At 33.6% G+C, this 20,245-nt stretch overlaps 2 protein-coding genes across 2 annotated transcripts in view; one reads left to right on the top strand and one right to left on the bottom strand.

Annotated features, from left to right (window-relative positions):
- The first annotated feature begins 363 nt into the window (after positions 1-363).
- On the top strand, positions 364-13,775 carry LOC131955438 (proline-rich protein 12). Its single transcript, XM_059319561.1, has 14 exons — positions 364-508; positions 3,629-3,762; positions 3,931-4,010; positions 4,596-4,660; positions 8,478-8,549; positions 8,945-9,392; positions 9,513-9,653; positions 9,822-9,952; positions 10,053-10,168; positions 10,258-10,355; positions 10,608-10,787; positions 10,990-11,085; positions 12,693-12,779; positions 13,082-13,775. The coding sequence occupies exons 2-14, from the start codon at positions 3,636-3,638 to the stop codon at positions 13,127-13,129; spliced, it is 1,689 nt and encodes a 562-aa protein (XP_059175544.1). The 5' UTR covers positions 364-508; positions 3,629-3,635; the 3' UTR covers positions 13,130-13,775.
- An 872-nt stretch (positions 13,776-14,647) lies between these two features.
- The window catches only part of LOC131955429 (liprin-alpha-1), a 41,590-nt gene continuing 35,992 nt past the window's right edge, over positions 14,648-20,245 (bottom strand). Inside the window, exon 24 of the mRNA XM_059319539.1 lies at positions 14,648-19,588. Within this exon, the coding sequence (XP_059175522.1) occupies positions 19,253-19,588 (336 nt within the window). The 3' untranslated portion in view covers positions 14,648-19,252. The remainder of the gene's footprint in view (positions 19,589-20,245) is intronic.

Raw genomic sequence — 20,245 nt, 5'->3', positions numbered from 1 at the left:
GCTGAATTACCACCCCCCACTCCATATCAAGATATCAATTTCTTTAAAAAAAACAACAAAAAAACAAACAAACAAACTACAAAGTTAAAAAAAAAATGCAACAAAAAACAACGTAATTTGCTGACAGGCACGACAATATGTAGATCTAGAATCTATGTACATCTGGCAATATAGTGTTAATCACCGTGACGCAATTAGTTGCCTGTTTGTCTCATAGCATACATATAAAATATAGTTTCCCTGCAGTAGGAATTATTGAATAAGAATTTCTTCGTAACCTCATTGATAACATATAAAATAAATATAAAAATACTTTTGCATATTTTATACAATTTAAAGATAGTTTATAATATGATAATATTTAGATAACTAAGAATTTTTTTCTGGCTTTATAAATTCCGGTTCCCGGCAAACTTTTTATTTGAGCAGCATTGGACAGCGTTTTCTCCAAAAAATAGAACGACATTTTAAGTTTAATACCTTGGATATCGACAAGTCAAGCTGAAAGGTAATTTTAAATTCAGAAATTTAACTTAACTCGTTTTGACATCATTTATCGTTCTTATTGCATGTATACTAATTCTTCAAAGTAGCTACCTTATTGTTCTACAAATCCTATTCGATGTCCCACTAAAATCTAGACAAGGCTAAAAATAAAAAATCTAATGTGAGGCCAAAAACCGCGTTAACTGGAGAAGCACTAGCCAAATAAATACGGTAATCTATCGTTCTGGATACGTAAAATCGCCCGCGACTACATTCTAGTAATGTGAAAACAGGTGACTCATTAAATTTTAATAATTATTTCACATTTTGAGGAGGATTTATATTTTGAAAAACACAAAAATGTTTCCTTGTTAGGCCCTAATTTGTTTCATTTATGCACCTGTTTTTAGACAATTGAATTAAAACTTTTCTGTAATAAATGAAGGCAAGCGATGTTTCCAACAGATGCAACCATGCTCATGTACTATAGCAGCCATCTTGTCTAAGTTTTGTTTGTAAACTTTTAGCGCAAGATTCAGGAGGAAGCCACTCTATTATACAAATGGCTGCTGTATAGCAAATCTTACTCGCAAACACTGCTGTTTAAAGTTAATTTCTGACTCATATTGATATATTTAGCCATTGATTTAGGTTTATTATTCATTCATCTACAATATTTGACACAAATATAATACGAAGTGACTACTCGGAAGAAGATTTTTCTCCCCAACGTCTCCACTTAGTCGGCAAAAGATAGCCCTGCGCATGTGCAGTGACCTATGGCTAGGGTTAGGGCTAGAATGATGGTTAGGGGTAGGATTAGAGTTAGGGATAGTGTTAGGGATAGGGTTAGGGATAGGATTAGGGTTGGTGTTAGGGTTCTGCGGTTGTAAACACGCATGCGCAGTACCGTCGAAAACATCGGCGCGTCGTAGTTTCTCTCCATTGCGCATGCGTATCCCATTCCGGCTAGCATCGGCCAATATAATAATATATCACAACATACTTCTATTAAAGCCTTGACAATGAGGTAACTGTTTCGTACACTAGAAGCCGCGGGCAATTTTTCTGCCCCCCTCCTCGGAGAAAGTCTACCACCGCCTCCCCCCCCCCCCCTCCCGCCCCGAACTAAATGAAATTTATATAGAAAATATATAGGCCTTACTTTTAACAGTGTCCGCCCCCTGAAGAAAGCCTAGGCCTATATATATTAAATCTAGATCTGGTAAATTTAAGTTAATCTTTCTAGATATCTAGATCTAGTAGGGCTTACTTAATAACTTAGATTCTAGTAATTAGTATTCTAGTAACCTAAAAAAATACAATAATACTGACTAAAATTGACTAAAATACTGAACTAGATTTAATTTGGAATTAGATCTAGTTCTTAAGTTCTACTGTATACTGTTAGACAGTAAGTGCATCTGACAGTAACTGTAAATTGAATGAAAGAAGAGTCTAGGTAATTCAAATGAAATGTTAGATAATATTTAGGCCTATATATCTTATTTTAAAATATTAAAATTAAAAACTCATGCCTAGATCTAGCTAGGGTTGTTGGTATCTGCTAAGTTTGTGAAAAAAACATGACCCGAAAACTCCCATTACTTTCTGATACTAGGCTCAAGAGATTTGGTTTTGCATATTTATGATTTATTAATTTTTGGTAATTAATTAGGCCTAAGTTTAAAAGGCTGTTTTTACCTATTCATTAAAAAGTAGGCCAATTCTAGCCGGAAAAAGATACATGCGCTATGGAGAGAAACTACGACTTGCCTTCGCGGCGATGTTTTTGATGGTACTGCGCATACGTGTGTTTACAACCGCAGAACCCTATCCCTAGCCATAACCCTAGCTCAGCTATTAAGGTCACTGCGCATGCTCAGAGCTATCTTTTGCCCACCAAATGGAGACACTGGGCCGAAAAATCATTTTCTTAGTAGTCACTTCGTAAAAAGTTAAATGGTTTCCTGTTATTTTCATAGTTTTGCTATGTGATTTTAGGCCCTCTCATGATCTGCATTCCTATACTAAAAAGGCTTATTTCAATTACCATGGAATCTCAATTTATTCAAAGGGTATTGTTTAGTTTTAGATGGAAGTAAGATCCAGATTTGATCTTGTGTACATAAAAATGTTTATTTTTTTATTTGTTGCTTAAATCTTTGAGCTATGTGCTCTAGAAATTCATTACTATATCATTCTGGTCTAAACTCTGCAGTTATGTACAATATACTACAGCAAGTAAGATGAATATGCTCATTTATACAGCTATACCATTACAAATTGGCAAATGTTAAAAAGGTTTATTTTTTACCCCTCAAGAAAAACTTCATAAAAAATTAATTTGAAATAGAAAGAAAATCTGTTTTGTTTTCTCCTGAGGGAGATCTGCAAGATTTTTATATGATATTTATCAAAATTCATACTAGATCTAGATTAATCTAGAATAATAAATGGGCCAGTAGGCCTATTAATATTAAAGTAATAATGGCAAGACATTCATGTAGACATCTGGTCCCTAGTCTAGATCTCTCTAGATCTAGAATAAATCTAGTCTAGACTAGTAAAAACAAAAATATTTAAAATAAGGAACTGAAGGCATCGAAAGGCTAGGCCTAATGGAGGCAGCTTAGTTTGACGGGTTGGGTTCTACCATTATGTTGACCAGGATAGACCTAGACTAGAAGACTAAATTGGAAATGCCTAAATTCTAAATGAATTGTTTTTCTATCTTCTGTTCTTCTAGATCTAGAATCTATTAGTAAAGTTCAATAGGTTATGTATAGCATAGATAAAGTTTATAACTGATTTTAGACTACACCTAATAAATTCATTAAGTTATTAGTAATAGATTCAGTAGTGAGCTCTGTAAAAATATGATTAATAACCTGAAAACTTTTATTATTCTGATAACTGGAATATTAGATATGCGTTTGCATTTGCATCTTATTAATATTTTAGTTTATTGTAAAAAACTAAGTCATTTCCACCAATTAAATGCACTGACTATGGGCTCCTTTCAACTAAGGTCCAGTGCAATCCTAAAATAATTATAATATAAAAACCGACTGATATAAATGCTGTCCGTAATATTACAGATTATGTTAAAATAAATATTTACTCGTGTTTGTACAAATAGATATTGTATGGAGACAGATAATCAAGAGTTAGTGCCCAATGGTGGTGCTGGGGATGGAGTAACCAAAATGGAAGTTAAACAGGAGGATTCGTTCACAAATTTTCAACTTGATGTCAAATCAGAACCTGAACAAGGTATAAAGTATCTCTATTGTCATTTTTTTTTTACTATTAGAACATATTGCCACAAGTTTTAAATTATTAAAATGTGGGGATTCACAAAAACCCAAAGTTTTTGTTTTGAATCACCTTTTTTATGTACATGTGATACCAGTAATAAAACAAATTTGTAATTGGTTGCAGATGAAACTGGAAAATCTGGTCGGCCTGTAAGAAAAAGGAAAGTAAATAGCTTGTATGAAAATTCGGACTTATCTGATGAGGTATTCATTTTTTATTTATGTAAAAAAAACTGCAACTTTTTAAAAACCCTTACCACCATGTGCATACATACTTAGATTACCCTTCCCTCATCACCTGCTGCTTTCAGTTCTATTTTTTATATACTGTTCCAACAGGTAGTTACTATAAAAACAAAACAAAGTATAAGACCTCTTACTGCAACACCATGCATAATGTTTTTTAAATAGAAGAATAATAAACGTTTATTTTTTAAGTAGAGGCATAGTCATGCTGGCTGGCTTACACATGTTGATGCAGATTTAGAACCTTACAATTACACACTACACAATCAGTCCTGGTCACTCATATTTTCTACTTCATTTACATTTCTGTTTATGTAATTCTTGAATTGTCATTTAGTCTTCCTTTGATGTTTAGAACATGACTATTGTGAGCTAAGGGATTAATATTAAAGTAATATCCAGAACTGAAGGAATTGAGAGCAAAAATGTTTTACATTACCAGTTTATTAGTGACAAGAGGTTCAGACTTCAGTTTACATTTTTTTTCTAAAAATGATAAACTTTTATTATAGATTCAAATTAAAAAAACATTTTTATAAACAGGAAACTCCAGTTATAGAAAAACCTAAGCGTGGCAGAGGAGCTTCATCAGCTTCAAAAAGAGGACGGTGAGTGTTTACAATATGATTCAGTATTTGGATTGTTGTGTTCTAAGTGTATAGGGGCCATGAGTTTTTTTAGTGCTTTATAATTTATATGCTTTTGTCTGGTTGGAAAAAATTCTCAGATAATGGATGATCATTCCTCTGTTTGGATCCTATGTATCATATATGATACACTCATTTCAAGGTCGACTAGTGAAATGTTTTTTTAAGGGAATTAACTGAGATAACCAATCTACCGGAATAAACAAATTTTGCTTTCGGGTGTAATGCGGCCATTCAAGCATCAATTACTTCTTTTTTTAAAGACATCCCAAGTTTTTGACATCTTCTGTACTCACCATAACATTAAAATCTATTTCTGTATGAAGGTGAGTTTTGCTATCTGTTTTTTTTATTTCATCAGTGTTTATTAGTTTAAATTTGTATGTTTAATAAACAAAAGCTGTGTAGTTTACTTAAGTGTAACACATATGATACACAAGGAAACCTTGTTTTTGAAGAGGTGTATTTATTTACTTACGTTTTTCTGTCAACCTTATGTAGTAAGGGCAAATAATATACCATTTATGTTATTTTCAATATTTTATTATAATACAGTTTTAACAATTCTATTTTGATCTTTTTTTTTTAGATATACTAAGTCAAGGTATGAAAGCTTTCAAGATATTCTTGATATTTCTCTGGATGGTAGTGAATTAGAATCATCCCCTAATGATGAAGAGTACTTTCCAAGTGACTCTGAGACTGGTGACTCAGATGATCCAGGTGAATCCCAGATACTACAAACCTTTTGGGAGTTGGATGATGACATGTCGTTATCAACAGTGTTTAAGTTGGCCAACACTGAAGAGGATTTTGAGATCTTTTCAAATCAAAGTCAAGACAATTCTTATAGCATCAGTGCAAATCCAACTGGAAGCAAAAGAAAATACAAATGGATTGATAAACCCTTTCAAACCGTCGACACAGTTTTAGATAATGATAAAGAACTAATACATTGTGATTTGAAAACCCCACTGCAATTTTTTAAAACATTAATAACAGATGAAATGTTAGAGAATATTGCAACTCATACAAATATTTACTCATTACAAAATAACGGAGTGGATATAAATGCAACACAAAAAGAAATAGAGACCTTCATAGGAATGTATCTACGAATGGGTATCCTCAGAGCTCATAGGATTCGAGCATATTGGAAGGCAAATACTCGTTATGGTCCAGTTGCTGATAGTATGCCATGTAGAAGATTTGAAAGCTTGTTATCAAATTTATATTTCACTAATAGCGATGGTATCAGTGAGGAACAGAAAAAAGATAAGGTTTGGAAACTACGACCATGGCTGGATGCTCTTCAGGCCAATTTGGACAAAATCCCACCTGAGGAACATCAGTCAGTTGTTCAGATTACTGTCCCGTTTAAAGGAAGGAGTTCAATAAAGCACCACATTCGCAATAAAGCACATCGTTGGGGGCTAGTGTTGTGGGGCAGGTGTGGGGCCTCAGGGATTCTATATCAGTTTGATGTGTACCAGGGTGTGCCTGATGACATATCCCATCTTGGTGCAGCAGGGGATGTCTTCATGAAGATGACATCAAAATTAGAATCTGGGAAAGGATACAAGGTTTTAGGTGATAATTTCTTCACTAGCTTGGCTCTTGTTGAAAAACTAAAGGAAAGATGTATTTATTATGTAGGGACTATTAACTCCAAAAAACTAAAAGGCTGTACTCTTCTGTCAGAAGAAGAGTTGAAAAAAAGAGGAAGAGGATCGTTTGACCAGAAAGTTGAAGCAGCTAGCAACACAGTTGTTGTTCGCTGGTTTGATAATGAAACTCTGGATTTAGTCTCGTCATATGCTGGTATTGAGCCACAGTCACAAGTGTCTTGTTGGGACTCAAAAGAAAAGAAAAAGATAATGGTTAATCACCCGGCTATTGTTCAGGAATATAATAAGTTTATGAGTGGTATCCATCTCCACGATTCATTAACAACCTTGTATAAATACCCAATCAAGTCCAAGCATTGGTACATGTACATATTTTTCCATAGTATATCTATAGCTGTGGTTAATTCTTGGCTTTGCTACAAAAGAAACTGTAATTTATTAGGACAAAAATGTATGAAGTTGAATGACTTTCAAGCAGATGTAGCAACTGGGCTTATAAACTTTAAACGCCCTGTTTCTCAGCTTCCCACTCCAATAAAAACAACAATACGGCATGCAAAATTCAATACTGTTCGCCAGGTTGTGGGTGTCCCCACCGATGATGTCAAATTTGATGGTGTGGACCACTTGCCAGGTTATACAACTAGAGGTCGCTGCAAAGTTAGCAGCTGCAGTGGTTTTTGTCATACAATCTGTTTCAAGTGTGGTGTGAGATTGTGTTTAAACAGGGATAGGAACTGCTTTTGGACTTTTCACAAAATTCAGCAATAAATTGTAAAAGACTTATGTTTGTTGATTTATTTTTTTTCCTCTTCTACCCACATTTTTTTTTTATAATTGACTTGATGTCTTTCTGCTGGTCAGATCCAAACCCTTTGAACTTTATAAACTTACTGAACAGCCTTGCAAATATATTATCTACCTTTGTTTCAACATTTTCCACTGTACTTTAAAATAGTTTTATTTAAAAATAAATTAGTATTTTCATCAAATAAGTTATTTTATATACAATAAAAGACATTAGGCACAGTGTGAGAATTATTACATCACCAATAAATTGAATAAGTGGTTTTTTTTTTTACAGAAAGATTTGTTCAATAATTTGTTGGAAGAACAATTTTTGTCAAAAGTCCATAGTTGTTTTGTCTTTTTTCTCTTCCCATTTCCCTCATCTCAACAGTGCTATCATCATAGGGCTAACGTCTCCTGACACTCTTTTCAGCTGTTCCTGATTCCTTCCTATCCTTTTTGCCTCCTGAGTCGACCTCTGCTTGGCCTTGAGGGTTCCACACCAAGGCCTGTGTGGCTCTATTGCCAGCTTCCTTCCTAATCTTGTGCCCAATCCATCACCTTTCTCTCTCCATAATTTGCCTTATTGTTTCCTTTCCACACATCTTAAGAGTTGTATGATAAACATCAATTAATATACACAGAGTGCAAAGTTAATTTAAAAAGTTTGTAATGAATGACAATAATCTAACTGGTAGTCATACATGTCAATTATTTACCAATCAGTTCTATGGTAGTTGATAAAATGCAAGGATAAGATTATATTACAAATATAATATATATATATATATATATATATATATATAAAATAACAATATAATAATAATAATAATAGTACTGAACAAGCAAAAGGTTTCTAAAGAATTTTGCCTTGTCCTGGCTCAGAGCTACAACTTGAGTGTGTAGTCAGGTTGTTTGTCCTAAAAAATAACTGCTCATGTCAGGCTACGCCCAGGATCAACTAATACCTAGGTCAGACGAGTAGTGGGCTGCATCGCAAGCAGTTGAAGAGGTTGGAAATACAGGCATGGGGGGGGGGGGGGGAGGTCATAAGAGTAAAGCCACTGATAAAGTATACAATTATAGAGCAGATTCTGAATTATTTTTAAATCACTGAGTCTAAAAGTGTAGCATAAAGCATTTGATTGCAACCAAAAAAAAGGCAGATTTTGAAATATTCACCATTTTATAAATAGCGGTAGTTCACTTAAGGTAATTCACGCTGCTGTTACAAACTAGAGATTTGGGGGGGGGGGGGAGAGATAACTTGCGCCCATTTATACATTTATCACATTTACAGTTTCTGTAAATTGATTATTTGGAGTTCCTGTATGAGATTATTTGATGAATTATATTTCCAGTGGAAGAGGCAGAGGCAAATCAGCAGATATGCCTGCTAATATGGCTGATCCTTCTCGTAGTCCCAGAATTGTGTATGTATTTTTCTTTTATTTGTGGTAGTAGAGTTTGTTCATGCTCCACTTTTTAATCAAAAGCCTTTAAAGGGAACATGTTTAATAGCTAAAGAGGGATCTTTTGTCATCAGGCTAAAGAGGGATCTTTTGTCATATCATATGTCTAAAGATCCCCATAAACTAATAACATGGTTCATTTATTTTCTTTTTATAGAAATATATGTTTGTTACCTTTTTAGAGTCAAGCAAATACCATACTAGTAACAAGTTAGTTTATGTTTATAAATAATTTTGCTTTATTTTTGTTATTGTTACAAATTTTATTTTATTAAAATTAAACACGTTTGGTTTTTTTCACCCCAATACTCTGTCATGTGTATAAACATAGTATGTTTGACATTTATTTCTCTCAGCCTTAAAAAGATAGGTGCTGGGTCTGAAGAAACTCTTGCACCGGACCAAATTAAAACTGATGCAGAGACACCAAAACCTACCCGTGGCAGAGGAAGGGGGAGGGGAAGAGGCCGTGGTGCATCAGCAACAAAAAGCACTCCTAAAGTTAAAGCTGAACAAGATGAAGAGGAGGAGGAGGAGGAAGAATTTGAAATGGAAGAAGAGCTGGATGATGAAGACGAGGATGAAGATTTTGTTCCAAAGAAAAAAGCAGGCAAACAAGCAAAGCAAACATTCACAAGAGGAAAGAAGGGCAGACCGAAAAAGACAAAGCCAGTTCCAGAATCTGATCAGGATTTTGAGGAAGATGAAGAAAATGAAGAGGATGAAGAAGATGAAGATGAAGAGAATGGAGCTAATGAAACTGGCGGAGACAATGCCACAGATAGTAATCCAAACTCTGTCAAGGTAATATTTGAAGTTATTCTCCTACATATTTAATGTTACTTATCTAAAATTACATTCATCAAGAATAGATGTACTCAATTTATGTCATTCTATGATATTTATACATTTTTAATTCTTTAGACTGGGCAGTATCTTATTGAAAAAAGTGATACCAGGAGACTTGAAAATTTCCCCATTTGGAGAATGGAAGGACCCAACATGCTTAGAAAATTTGAATTGGTTGTAATTGATGGCAGAGTGAGGCATAGATCCTTGTATGCTGTAAGTTCCTCTTTTAACAAAATTAAATGAATTATTTAGCAATTGTTTAGCTTGCTGAGTTTCTTTAAGTATAACTATTTTGAATTTTCAATAGAGTTCTACTCAATGCTGTAAAAAAAAAATTGTTGTTGTTTATTTATTCTCATTATTTACAACTTCTTCTCTTAGTATTCATCATGGGCTCAGCATATGATAGATCTATATGAAAAGATACAGATTCAACAAATATCTTCACAAGATGGCGAAACAGTAGTAGAAATAAAGGAAGAATGTATGCCTCAGCCACCAACACTTGAAAGGTTTGAGGATAAAAATAATTATATGGAATAGTAACAAGCTCAATAGTGACTAGTTAGTGTATAAATAAGACAAACATTGATTAGTCTCAATTAATTTCAGTCTTCAAGAAAAATTTGCTAACGATGAACTCCTGAACAAATACTACTTCTATATTGAGGCCCTGATTAGACAGGCAGTTGACAATAACTTTTTGAAAAAAATCAAAACTGAAGAAGGTTAGTCTATTTTTTTTCTTACTTACACTATTAGTTTTCATATCTTTTAGAGTTCCATTCTATCATAGAGATATATTTTTTTTTCACAGACATGCAATACATTGAGCCAATCAACTTTATTGACAACATGATAAGAGAAAAAATCACATTCATTGAATCACAAGTTAGCATGAAGGAAGAGTTCAAGGTAAGAAATTATTATAACATGTTGACAGTGGTTTCTGCTCAATAACGCCTGCATTTTCTTGACCATTTTTGAAATATGTAATATTTGCATCTCAAATAGTGATCTTGCTTAGTACACTAGTGTTATTTATTATTCCTAGTTCTGGCAGCTTTTTTTATAGCTAGATAAATTAGTAAGAGCAAATGTATGAATGGAAATATAATAATGGTGATACATCTATCAAATAACACTCAAGTTCTTGTTTATTTTTAGAATCGAGTGAGAAATTGTCCAAACATGAAAAGTATCAAGCGCCAGAATTGGTCACAGACTGACCAGGCTACTACAAATAAAACCAGTGAGAAAGGTGTGCGCTCTGTCCTAATGTTCGGTTATGGATATGACCCTTTTTTCCTGGAGGAGGATAAGTCAAAAGGTGTTGAAGTAGCTCAGGTACGTTAGATATTTGCTTTATTCATATTGATGTTTGTCATGTTTCTTAACACTCTCACTAGAGTAGCAGTTTATTCAATTCATATCCAAGTCTAGAGTAATGTATGTATGTCACAAGTCAACACATTATGTTAGTAATGTTTGCATTTCACAAGTCAACTTGTAATGTTTGTATATTAATTTCACCTATTAACATTTTCAGGAAGTGGTGGTTGGCAGCACTATGGAAGAGTATCTAAGTTCCTATCATGGACTCACCCATTTTAAATTCATTTTGTTAAGAAGATGTCAAGATAAGGTTTGTTTACTTTATGACCTACTCAACTCTGTCATTTTTATCTACCATCCTGACTTAAACTTTTTTAAAAGACCAAAATATGACTGCTCTATAGATTAACTCATTCCCTCCTAAGTCCTCACTTCCAGTTTACAAATCCATTCCTGAACAAAAGGAAGCTACTTCGTTTTTTATAACATGTATTTTAAAAAAAAAATTATTTTACTATCCAATAATTAATCATTTCAATATTACAAAGACGAATGCTCTCAGATAAATATAACAATACTGGCATAACAACATAAAACAAGTTTTAAAAAAAAGGAAAATCAACAAAAAGTGTACATGTAATATTTATTCAACACAAAAAATCACAGCTAGAACCACGTTTTGAAAGTGAACCAAACAAGATAAAAACTTCTGGTTTTTAAAATTGTAATCTTGTGGATTCTCGCCTCTACGTGGTTACCGGTACTAATCTCGGGCATGTAAGATTTCAATATATAGTTGAAAAGTAGGGGGTGTGGCCAGATGCATCAGGCGGAACAGCCAGAGGACGCATTTAGTCACATCCCGCGGGAATGAGTTTAAAGATTGCAAGATAAAACCAACAGTGTTGCTAATTTTTCTATATGCCTGGGCCTGAACATCCACTGAGGGAAAAGTGAAGTTCTCAAAGTCAATGCATCAAACAGCACCCCTTTAACATTGTCAGACAAAGCCCTAGAAGAGGTGGATAGATTCACCTACCTTGGAAGTATTGTTGATAATCAGGGCACAAGGCAAGAACAGTCTTCAACCAACTAAATAATGTTTGGGGGACTGGAGATTTAACCCTTGGAATAAAAATCCTGGCCTTCAACACACTAGAGCTGAGACATTGAGAAAAATTGCAACAAATAAGAAGAAAATATAATAATTTATAAACGCATACCTCTGAAAGATCCTTCAAATACGCTGGCCTAAAACCATTAGGAATGAGGTACTATGGCAATAGACAAATCAACTGCCAGCTGAAGAATAGATCAACCCTACAGAGAAAATGGAAATGGATTGACCACATACTCTGAAAGCCTTGACCCAGCATAACAAGACAGCCCTCACCTGGAATCCACAGGGCAAAAGGGAAAGAGGCAGACCAAGAAAGACCTGGAGATGAGGACCTTGAAGAAGACACCAAGAAGGTTGAATACACCTGGGAACAGTTGGAGAGACTAGCCCAGGACAGAGAGGCCTGGGAAAACTCTTGTCAGCGGCCTAACCTAACCAAACCATAGATTAAAAGAGATTTACTGGTGACATAAAAAGTAGGAAGATTTTTGTATCAACTTGCTAACATGCAGCTTAGCAATGTTAAGAATCACTCATCCAGTTTTTGTGTGGAAAATGTTCCTCAGAGGTGAAAAAAAATCAAGTTTCAGCTCAGATGTATTGCTAATATAAAAATACACAGGCCTACATAGGATCTCGCAACTTAAAATTTATAACAAATCAACTGAATTGCACTGTTCCATGATTGTGTGTTAAGACTGGACTGGGATAACCCTCAGACTATCCGTTTACATTTTTCTGTTGATATTTAGTGTTTGTGGAGTCATTAAGATAAAAAAAAAACAACCTTTCTTCAGGTCAAGCTTATTGGTGCCCTAGAACCAGAGTTGGATATTTATGGAGTCCAAGCCAAATGTTTGCAAGACAAAGTTTGGATATTACAGGTAGAAACTAAAGAGATAAGAACCAATTGTGTAACATTATATCAATTTTTATTGTTTTGGACTGTAGATAAAATATAATATTATGAAATGCTTAGAGAAAAAAAATATTTTTTCCTGTGTTTTAGTAATGAAAATAAAATGTCAATTTGCACTAGATATGGAAATCAAATTGTAATGTTAATTATATTAATCAGTTTAAGAATTGAATAAATTATTTATTTCCAAAAATAGATTTATGACCAATCTAAAATATTTGTGTGAATTTAACATGACTAATAAAAACGTTTTTACATTTATTTCAGACTTTTGAAGATCTGAGAAACCTGTTAGCAAACAAAAATCTCTCGTAGTTTTTCATCTAAAACTTAAGATGAAAAGGCCATTTGCATTTGATTTTTACATTACACTTCCATTTTATTTTAAACTTCAGACCAAATATATAGTAAATAGGTACATTTTTAAAAACCTATTTTTCCTAATATAGAAAAGGCTGATGTCAGTGATGAAAGGTTGATTGAACTAAAATGACATAAGCCTGTCATTTGAAATGTTTTTTTGTTTTATTGCTTGTACATACAGTAAATCATGTTTTAGCCTTAGCTTATCAAAAGATTTGGTTAATACTGCAATTAATTAAGCTGCTTTAAGTTCTGTTGTTTCAAACTTTTTTTAATGTAGTGATTGAAATTTTTAAACCTGTTTGTATTTTTAAGCTGACTACTTTCTAAGTTACTGTTGTTTCATTTGTTTACTTTGATCATGGACCATTCTTTCATCTCTCTATAGTGTTGATTTGATGTTATGTACAAATAATGAAATGGCAGTGAGGTTATTAATTTTGTTATGTACCAGATTGTCACATGCCAGTTTAAAGACATTGAATCCCCAATCTTCATTTTCTTTTATAAAAAAATTGTCACAGGACTAAGGGATACCACCATTTGTCATTGTTAAGTGGATCTTTATTGTTCAATAAATAAAGTACCTTTTTGTATACTTCTTTTCTTTAAATGTCTTTGTTCTTAAGTTCATATTTGTTATTTTTAGAAGTGAATAGTTAACTGTTGTACAATTGATACACTTCTGCAGTCTTAACTGTATTTTGAGATGTCTGTGATAACACATAAGTATAATTTGATTTGAATACAAAATTCAGTAACATTGTGCATTTTCAAAAGTTGCTAGAGTCTTGTGCCATATTAACTTTCTTGTATTTGGGGGAAATTTTGTAGACTTACCCTGAAAAACATTGAATGTCTGTTGACATCACATGTACCACATGGGTATTTAAGCCTATTCTATATAAAGGTTTTTATCTAGTCTAGAGCAATTCTTGGTTGCTGGAAATTGTACGCTTCACTTATTTGCAGTATATCTAACGAGCCGGCCCGCGGCATAACATACGCCGCTATTAAGTTGTTGTTTTTTCTACTTTTCAGTAATTCATAATTTGTGAATTCGACAGTACCAACGCTGCCACTGAAAATATTTCTTTAAAACACTATAAGTAGCTCGTTAAGGACCGTTACCCCCCCCTACGTTTAAAATAGTTTCAAACTAAATTATCTGCCCCTAATAGTCGTCACTAAACTCGGCTCTGCTCACATTTAGAGTGAACACAGCTCACTAAGACCATGTAGGGGTGGGGTGGTAGGGAGCGCGTTTACAGCTTGTTTTCTAGCGTCTCCCAGAAGAGAATTATATATATAGATAAATTTTTACCTGTTATGTAGCTTACAAACACACCTATTTTGTTTTCCCTAGGATTAAATACAGGGGAGACTACTCATACTATACAAAGTTATCAAGGGGGATAATAGAACAAATGGGAAGTGATCGAATGTTGCTACATTCAATTACTGCACACAAGTTTAGTCACAGAAACATCATGTTGCATCTTTTTATTTTTACTTAAAAAATTTGCTTGTATTCAGCTACAACACCGTATATAATTAATCTCAACACATTCATAAAATATCATAAATAAATGTACGGACAAACTAATAAAATAACAAATCATTCAGGCATGATAGTGGCTGTAGAACATACAAAAAAGAACTGGCAAAAAGAACTCTAATGTAGAGGCTATGCAGCGAGTGTGCTCCTACTATCTTAAGAAAACAGCATGCAGAGTAAGTGAACCATATTTCAGCTAAAATCACAAAATTTTGATATCAATACATAAAGAGCAACAGTAAACAAACAGAAAGCAAGAGAAAATGATTTTATACAATGTATCAATGGGCTGTCCCTTGGACAGAAGTTTACTTTATTATTTGAATTGAGGTTTGACACATTCTAGAAGAATAATGAGGCTTAAAACATTCTTAAAGAATAATGAGGCTATTTAACTAATGCTTTAAATGGAAGTTTTCATGGGCAATTTCTCTTAACAAGTTTCCTAAAGTAGCAATATATATATAACACATTTTAAAACCTTGATGTATAATGAAAAAATGTATAAATTGTCTTAACAGATAATGTCAACTAAGAGACATAGTATTTGTAAGCAGATAGCATTTTGTGGTTTTAAGTGATAGAGCACATTGGATTTATCAAGAAATAGCATTCTACATTTAACTATAGCAGGTGTTTGAAAAAGTTTTTTTTTTTTTTAAAGAAAAACATAACATGCAGTCCTTGCTGAATTTTGTATATTTTAAAATTTATTTTTAATAACTGATGAAACTTTTCTAGTCATAAAGTTGTAGTGTGTAAAAAAAAATTGTAGGTGTTTGGTGATGCTTTGAGCTGAACACATGATGAAAATTGACGTAAAAAGTAGCTCCTGTTTGTTCTACTCAATTCTTCCACAGAAAAACTTTTAAAAATTACAAAAGATCTAAGGTGGACTAACACTTGGTCTATTTTGAAAAAGACAAAAAAAATGGCAGCACAGATCAACTAACAATGAATAGAAATGCTCAGCGTTCAGACATACAGAGTAGCATTAGACCACAGCTACAGAGGGGAAAACTTTTGTGAGGACATGATGATAAGTCTAACCTCATGAGTTATCTTTCTTGGTTAAAACATTGACATTTTTAAGACCAATCAAGTGCTCCATTTTAAAAAATGAATTTCACTGTGGAGAGAACTGAAGAGGGTCACAAAATGCTATTCCAATTAAGCTTTGTTAAAATACCTGTTTAAAAACTGTTTCCATTATAATACTGATGAGCTTTCACCATGCTTGCCAAAAATAAAAAATATCTTAGCACTATATTATAACTGAATTATGAAACTAAAGTTTCAATAAGAGAATGAAGCAAAACAAACACCATTCACACTAGATCTAGTATAATATTCATAAAATACATTCATAGAATATGGTGACATATTTTTGATGATAATAAACATGACTATTTTTATCCAGTCTACTGTAGGTAAAATATTTGAGTTTCAAGACTAACAAGTAACATAAGAAATAATGGATTACATAACACCCAAGCAATGGAATTTTTTTAAGCAGATGGGAGACAAAAACAACTAAGTAATAAATCTTTGATATGATTATTTTTTTTATAGTTACTATCTATTATGTATAAATAAAACAATACATGTACCACAAAATAATCAAGAACAGCAGTTGGGAAATCATTGTACATTTTTAAAAATGGTAGGATATTTTTTATTACCCTGCTATGATTTTGTTTACAATAAAGTGTAAGGAATAAAAAGGAGAATTATTCAGCTATATTAAATAAAAAAGTGTGTAGCTACTTGTTTATGAACAATGCCACAAGTGTTTGATACTGAGATTCTTTTGAATGCATATCATTTTTTTAAACCAAAAACTGTAAAAAGAATTAAATCAAACTTAGCGCAACATATGTCCTTGCACTGAATTTTTTTAAACTGAAGAATTTGAATGCTAAATGTTAAAAAAAAGGGCGATTACTAATCAATAATTACAACATTATGTAGAAACTATATACACTTTAGTGAAACTTTATGTTTAAACTTTTGTCTTAAATTTAAAATAAGAAATTGCTGCAGTGATCAACATATGGAGCATATACAAAGCAGACCTTTTTTTAATTTATATAAAAAATAAACTTTAAAAAATATTACAAATGATACAGTACGTGCAGGTAAAAACAAGTAGAACAAAAAAATATAATTGTTTATTATTTGAAACTACTTGAGGTTAAATAACTAGGAATAAAATGACGATGTGAACCAGACACAACCTCTTAAGGTGCTATTGCACTGTCCCTACAATCATGGCGGGTCACTTAGGAGTTGTAGACACAATCATTACACGCATGCTTTTATAGTCTTTGTATGTACAAGTCAAAATGTTTAAAGCTTTCAGGTGGTTGTTCTCTAGTTTATAAACAAATAAAATCACTGGTAACAAAATCAGGCAATACAAGTGAAGCAGTGTTAACTTTGTAACCTCTAAGTGATATTTAGCAGTAAAAAAACCAAACGATTAGATGACATGAATGCAAGAGCACTGTGCCAATTAAAACTTAGCTGCTATTTCCAGTTTGTACATTTGTTATGTTGATGGGGGCGCTTTAAAACATAAGAGACATAAGAATGATGTTTACTGGTAGATATTCAATGCTGTAGCAGTACTAACTAGTTGCAGCCTCTGTCTCCTTCACATTCTTGTTTAAACAGCTGTCTTATTGGCATGTAAAGATGGGAGCCTATTCAAGTTGGCAATGATCAAAGTAGTTGTCAAAAATGATCATGTCCCAATGGTGGTCTAAATTTATTTTTATAGGAGTCATGGGCGGGTGTGAAGAAGAAATTTAACAGCTTACAGTATGTACCTCTCTCATTAGTTAAAACAAAAAGCTCACCAGTACTTTATTGTAAATTTTGGGGGATGAGAGTGATGTCAACTAACAATTTTAATTCCACTTGGCTCAATGTAGATCACTAACAACAAGTAAAATGAGCTAAAACCTATAGAACTGAACAGTTTGTAGATCACTAACACAAACTAAAACTTGTAGAATTGAATAATTTGTTAGAAAAACAAATGCTAATCACAAGTCATCCACCTAACTGCTACCAATGTAGGCCTGAACACCCTGGAGCACCAACAAATGAATTGGTCAGGGGGAACAGAGTTGTTTCCTACTATAACAACAAATTGTTGACTGTTACCAGGTTTGGACACAAAAACTGTGGGCCACATTAAGTTCAATGTAGTGTTCATTTACAAAATCCCCATCTGCCCACAGTTTAATCTACCAGCATTAGGTGGCTGTCTTCCACAACTTGTAGTTTAAAAACTAACAACTGTAGCAGATGGCTGGATAGAAATGAATAAATGCAAATACTGGTTGTAATGAAGAAAATGATGCTGTACATAGAGCAGACAACACAAACTAGCAGACAGCTTATTCCTACATCAACTAATGCCATGTCTTTCTCACTAGCCTAGATAAATGAGGACACGTTTTTTAAATTACGCACCACTTCAGTAGAACACCTGATAGCTATAAAATATCTTTGAATATAAAATAAAACCACCCTGTCTGTTCAAATAATTGCCATTTGTAATTGAAGTATTTCCTATTCCAGCACTCTCTAGCCCAGACTAGCACATAGAATATCAAGTACAAAACAAGCAGGCAAGCAAGCAGAGAGCTGGGGGTGATTGCACAGAGCAAGGCCCTAGTCTTATGCTGGTTTGTACAAGTCATATCACTGATAAAACAATAACCATTGCCTCACTATTATGACAGACCAAATTTGGCAAAGGCAACTCAATTCATTGGTTTTAAAATACAACTTGATAAAAAAATCTGGAAGAACCAAAAACACAAACTCTTACACTGAAAAATAAAATTAAAAAGCATTTAAGACTATAAAAAACACCATGGTCCTTGTATATTTGAATGTTTTGAAAAGCTCAACTGATACAATTTCTCTCAATCCAGGCATGTACAGACAACTCATCTTTTTTTAAAATAAGTAAAAATTGATAACTTTTTCTTCACTAGTCACAGTTAAAACTTGAATGTTTTATAATAAAAAATGTCTAAAAGCTATCACACACAGACGGTCCACATCTTGACGAGGTATTCACGGATAAAGATATCGCAAATCAAACAATGGGAACAAAAAGTGATCACATGCAGTGACATTGCACTTGTTCACAAGAGAAACAGGAGGGGGTTTAAACAAAGCAAATCAAACAATCACAATGGTTTGGTAGGACAGTTTTGTACAGATAAATAATTTCATGTCAATCCTAAACACAATGTCAAAACTGTGGGGCGGCTACAACACACAGGTAGAAGAAAGAGTTGCTAATGTGACAAGGTGAGATGAATCAGAGGATGACATTGATGAACTAAGATCTGAGAAACAGGAGGAGTTAAGCCCACTCAAAGATTATGCCATGCTTGCAACTGGTCCCCTTGTAGTGAGAGAGAACCTGACAGAGGGCAGTACATAATATTCCAATAGGTTTGGCAAACAAGTGACATCCCTGATCCACGTGTTCAACAGTGCCTCTCATTTGACGCTGGCTTCCTACTGTCCACCAGCGTGGCCCCAGGGGGTGGCATGTTGGCTGCAGGGCTGGTGCCTACAGGAGATGATGTTGCAGCCGTGGCAGTCACTGTGGAAGCTGACGCAGCCGCGGCCGCTACAGCTGCTGCTGCGTTGGCTAGGGCTGTGTGTCTGCGCAAGTGTTGAGGGGATGACTGGGCGTATGTGTCTGGGGGGCTGGGCACAGCTCCGGCAGCTGTAGCCTCTCCTTCCTCCCCACTCTTGCTGTCCTTGTTGCGGAACTTCTTGCGCCAGGATGGAGCTCTGCGGAATTTTCCACCCTCACCCTGAAAACAAGATAAACAATATGGTTAGTTTGTTTTAAAAGGAGGAAAACTTGTGACATCAAATTCAGGTTTTAACAGCAATAAGTTGATCACATTTCAGAGCTATTAGATGAAATTATCAAACTATGACATAAAGCCACAATTAACCTGTGACAACACTGATATATTTTTTAATATATTTTAATTTTCAAGATTATTTTTTAGTTTTCTATATTATTGTTATTTGTTCTAGAATATCAGCATTAGTAATCTTGTTAATATGCAATATTTTTTTTAATAAAAAAAATAATCTTGTAATATTATTCTACAATTACATAGAATACCTTTTAAGGAAAGTTTATCTCTTGAATAACATAAATTTAACAAATAGGAAAATAATGTAAAGAAAATATTAATGAATACATCATTAAAAAAATTGTTCCTTATTCTTCTATCAAAATGGTATCAACATGGCTAATACATTTTTAGTATCAAGTTAGAATATCCAATGAGAAGCTCAAGCAAAGATTTAGCATGCAAAACATCCAAGCAAGTTAGTTTAACAAAAGCTTAACCACAGACATGCAGTCTCCAAACAGCTGAAGGTTTTTTTTCTCTTATATTAAAGTGGTGGTGATATTTGAAAACAGGGTTGGTTCAACCTGATGTCAAAACTAA

Source organism: Physella acuta, unplaced genomic scaffold, assembly GCF_028476545.2.
Source record: "Physella acuta isolate Inbredline_101_S28 unplaced genomic scaffold, ASM2847654v3 ptg001066l, whole genome shotgun sequence".
Taxonomy (NCBI): domain Eukaryota; kingdom Metazoa; phylum Mollusca; class Gastropoda; family Physidae; genus Physella; species Physella acuta.
The sequence above is the reverse complement of the archived record's forward strand: the minus strand, read 5'-3'. Positions and strand labels throughout refer to the sequence as shown.

Bases quoted from the DNA above. Each gene is read 5' to 3' on its own strand.
- LOC131955438 (XM_059319561.1), top strand. From the start codon at position 3,636: ATGGAGACAGATAATCAAGAGTTAGTGCCCAATGGTGGTGCTGGGGAT. The intron at 3,763-3,930 runs GTATAAAGTATC...AATTGGTTGCAG, and splicing joins CAAATCAGAACCTGAACAAG to ATGAAACTGGAAAATCTGGT. The intron at 10,788-10,989 runs GTACGTTAGATA...TAACATTTTCAG, and splicing joins AAGGTGTTGAAGTAGCTCAG to GAAGTGGTGGTTGGCAGCAC.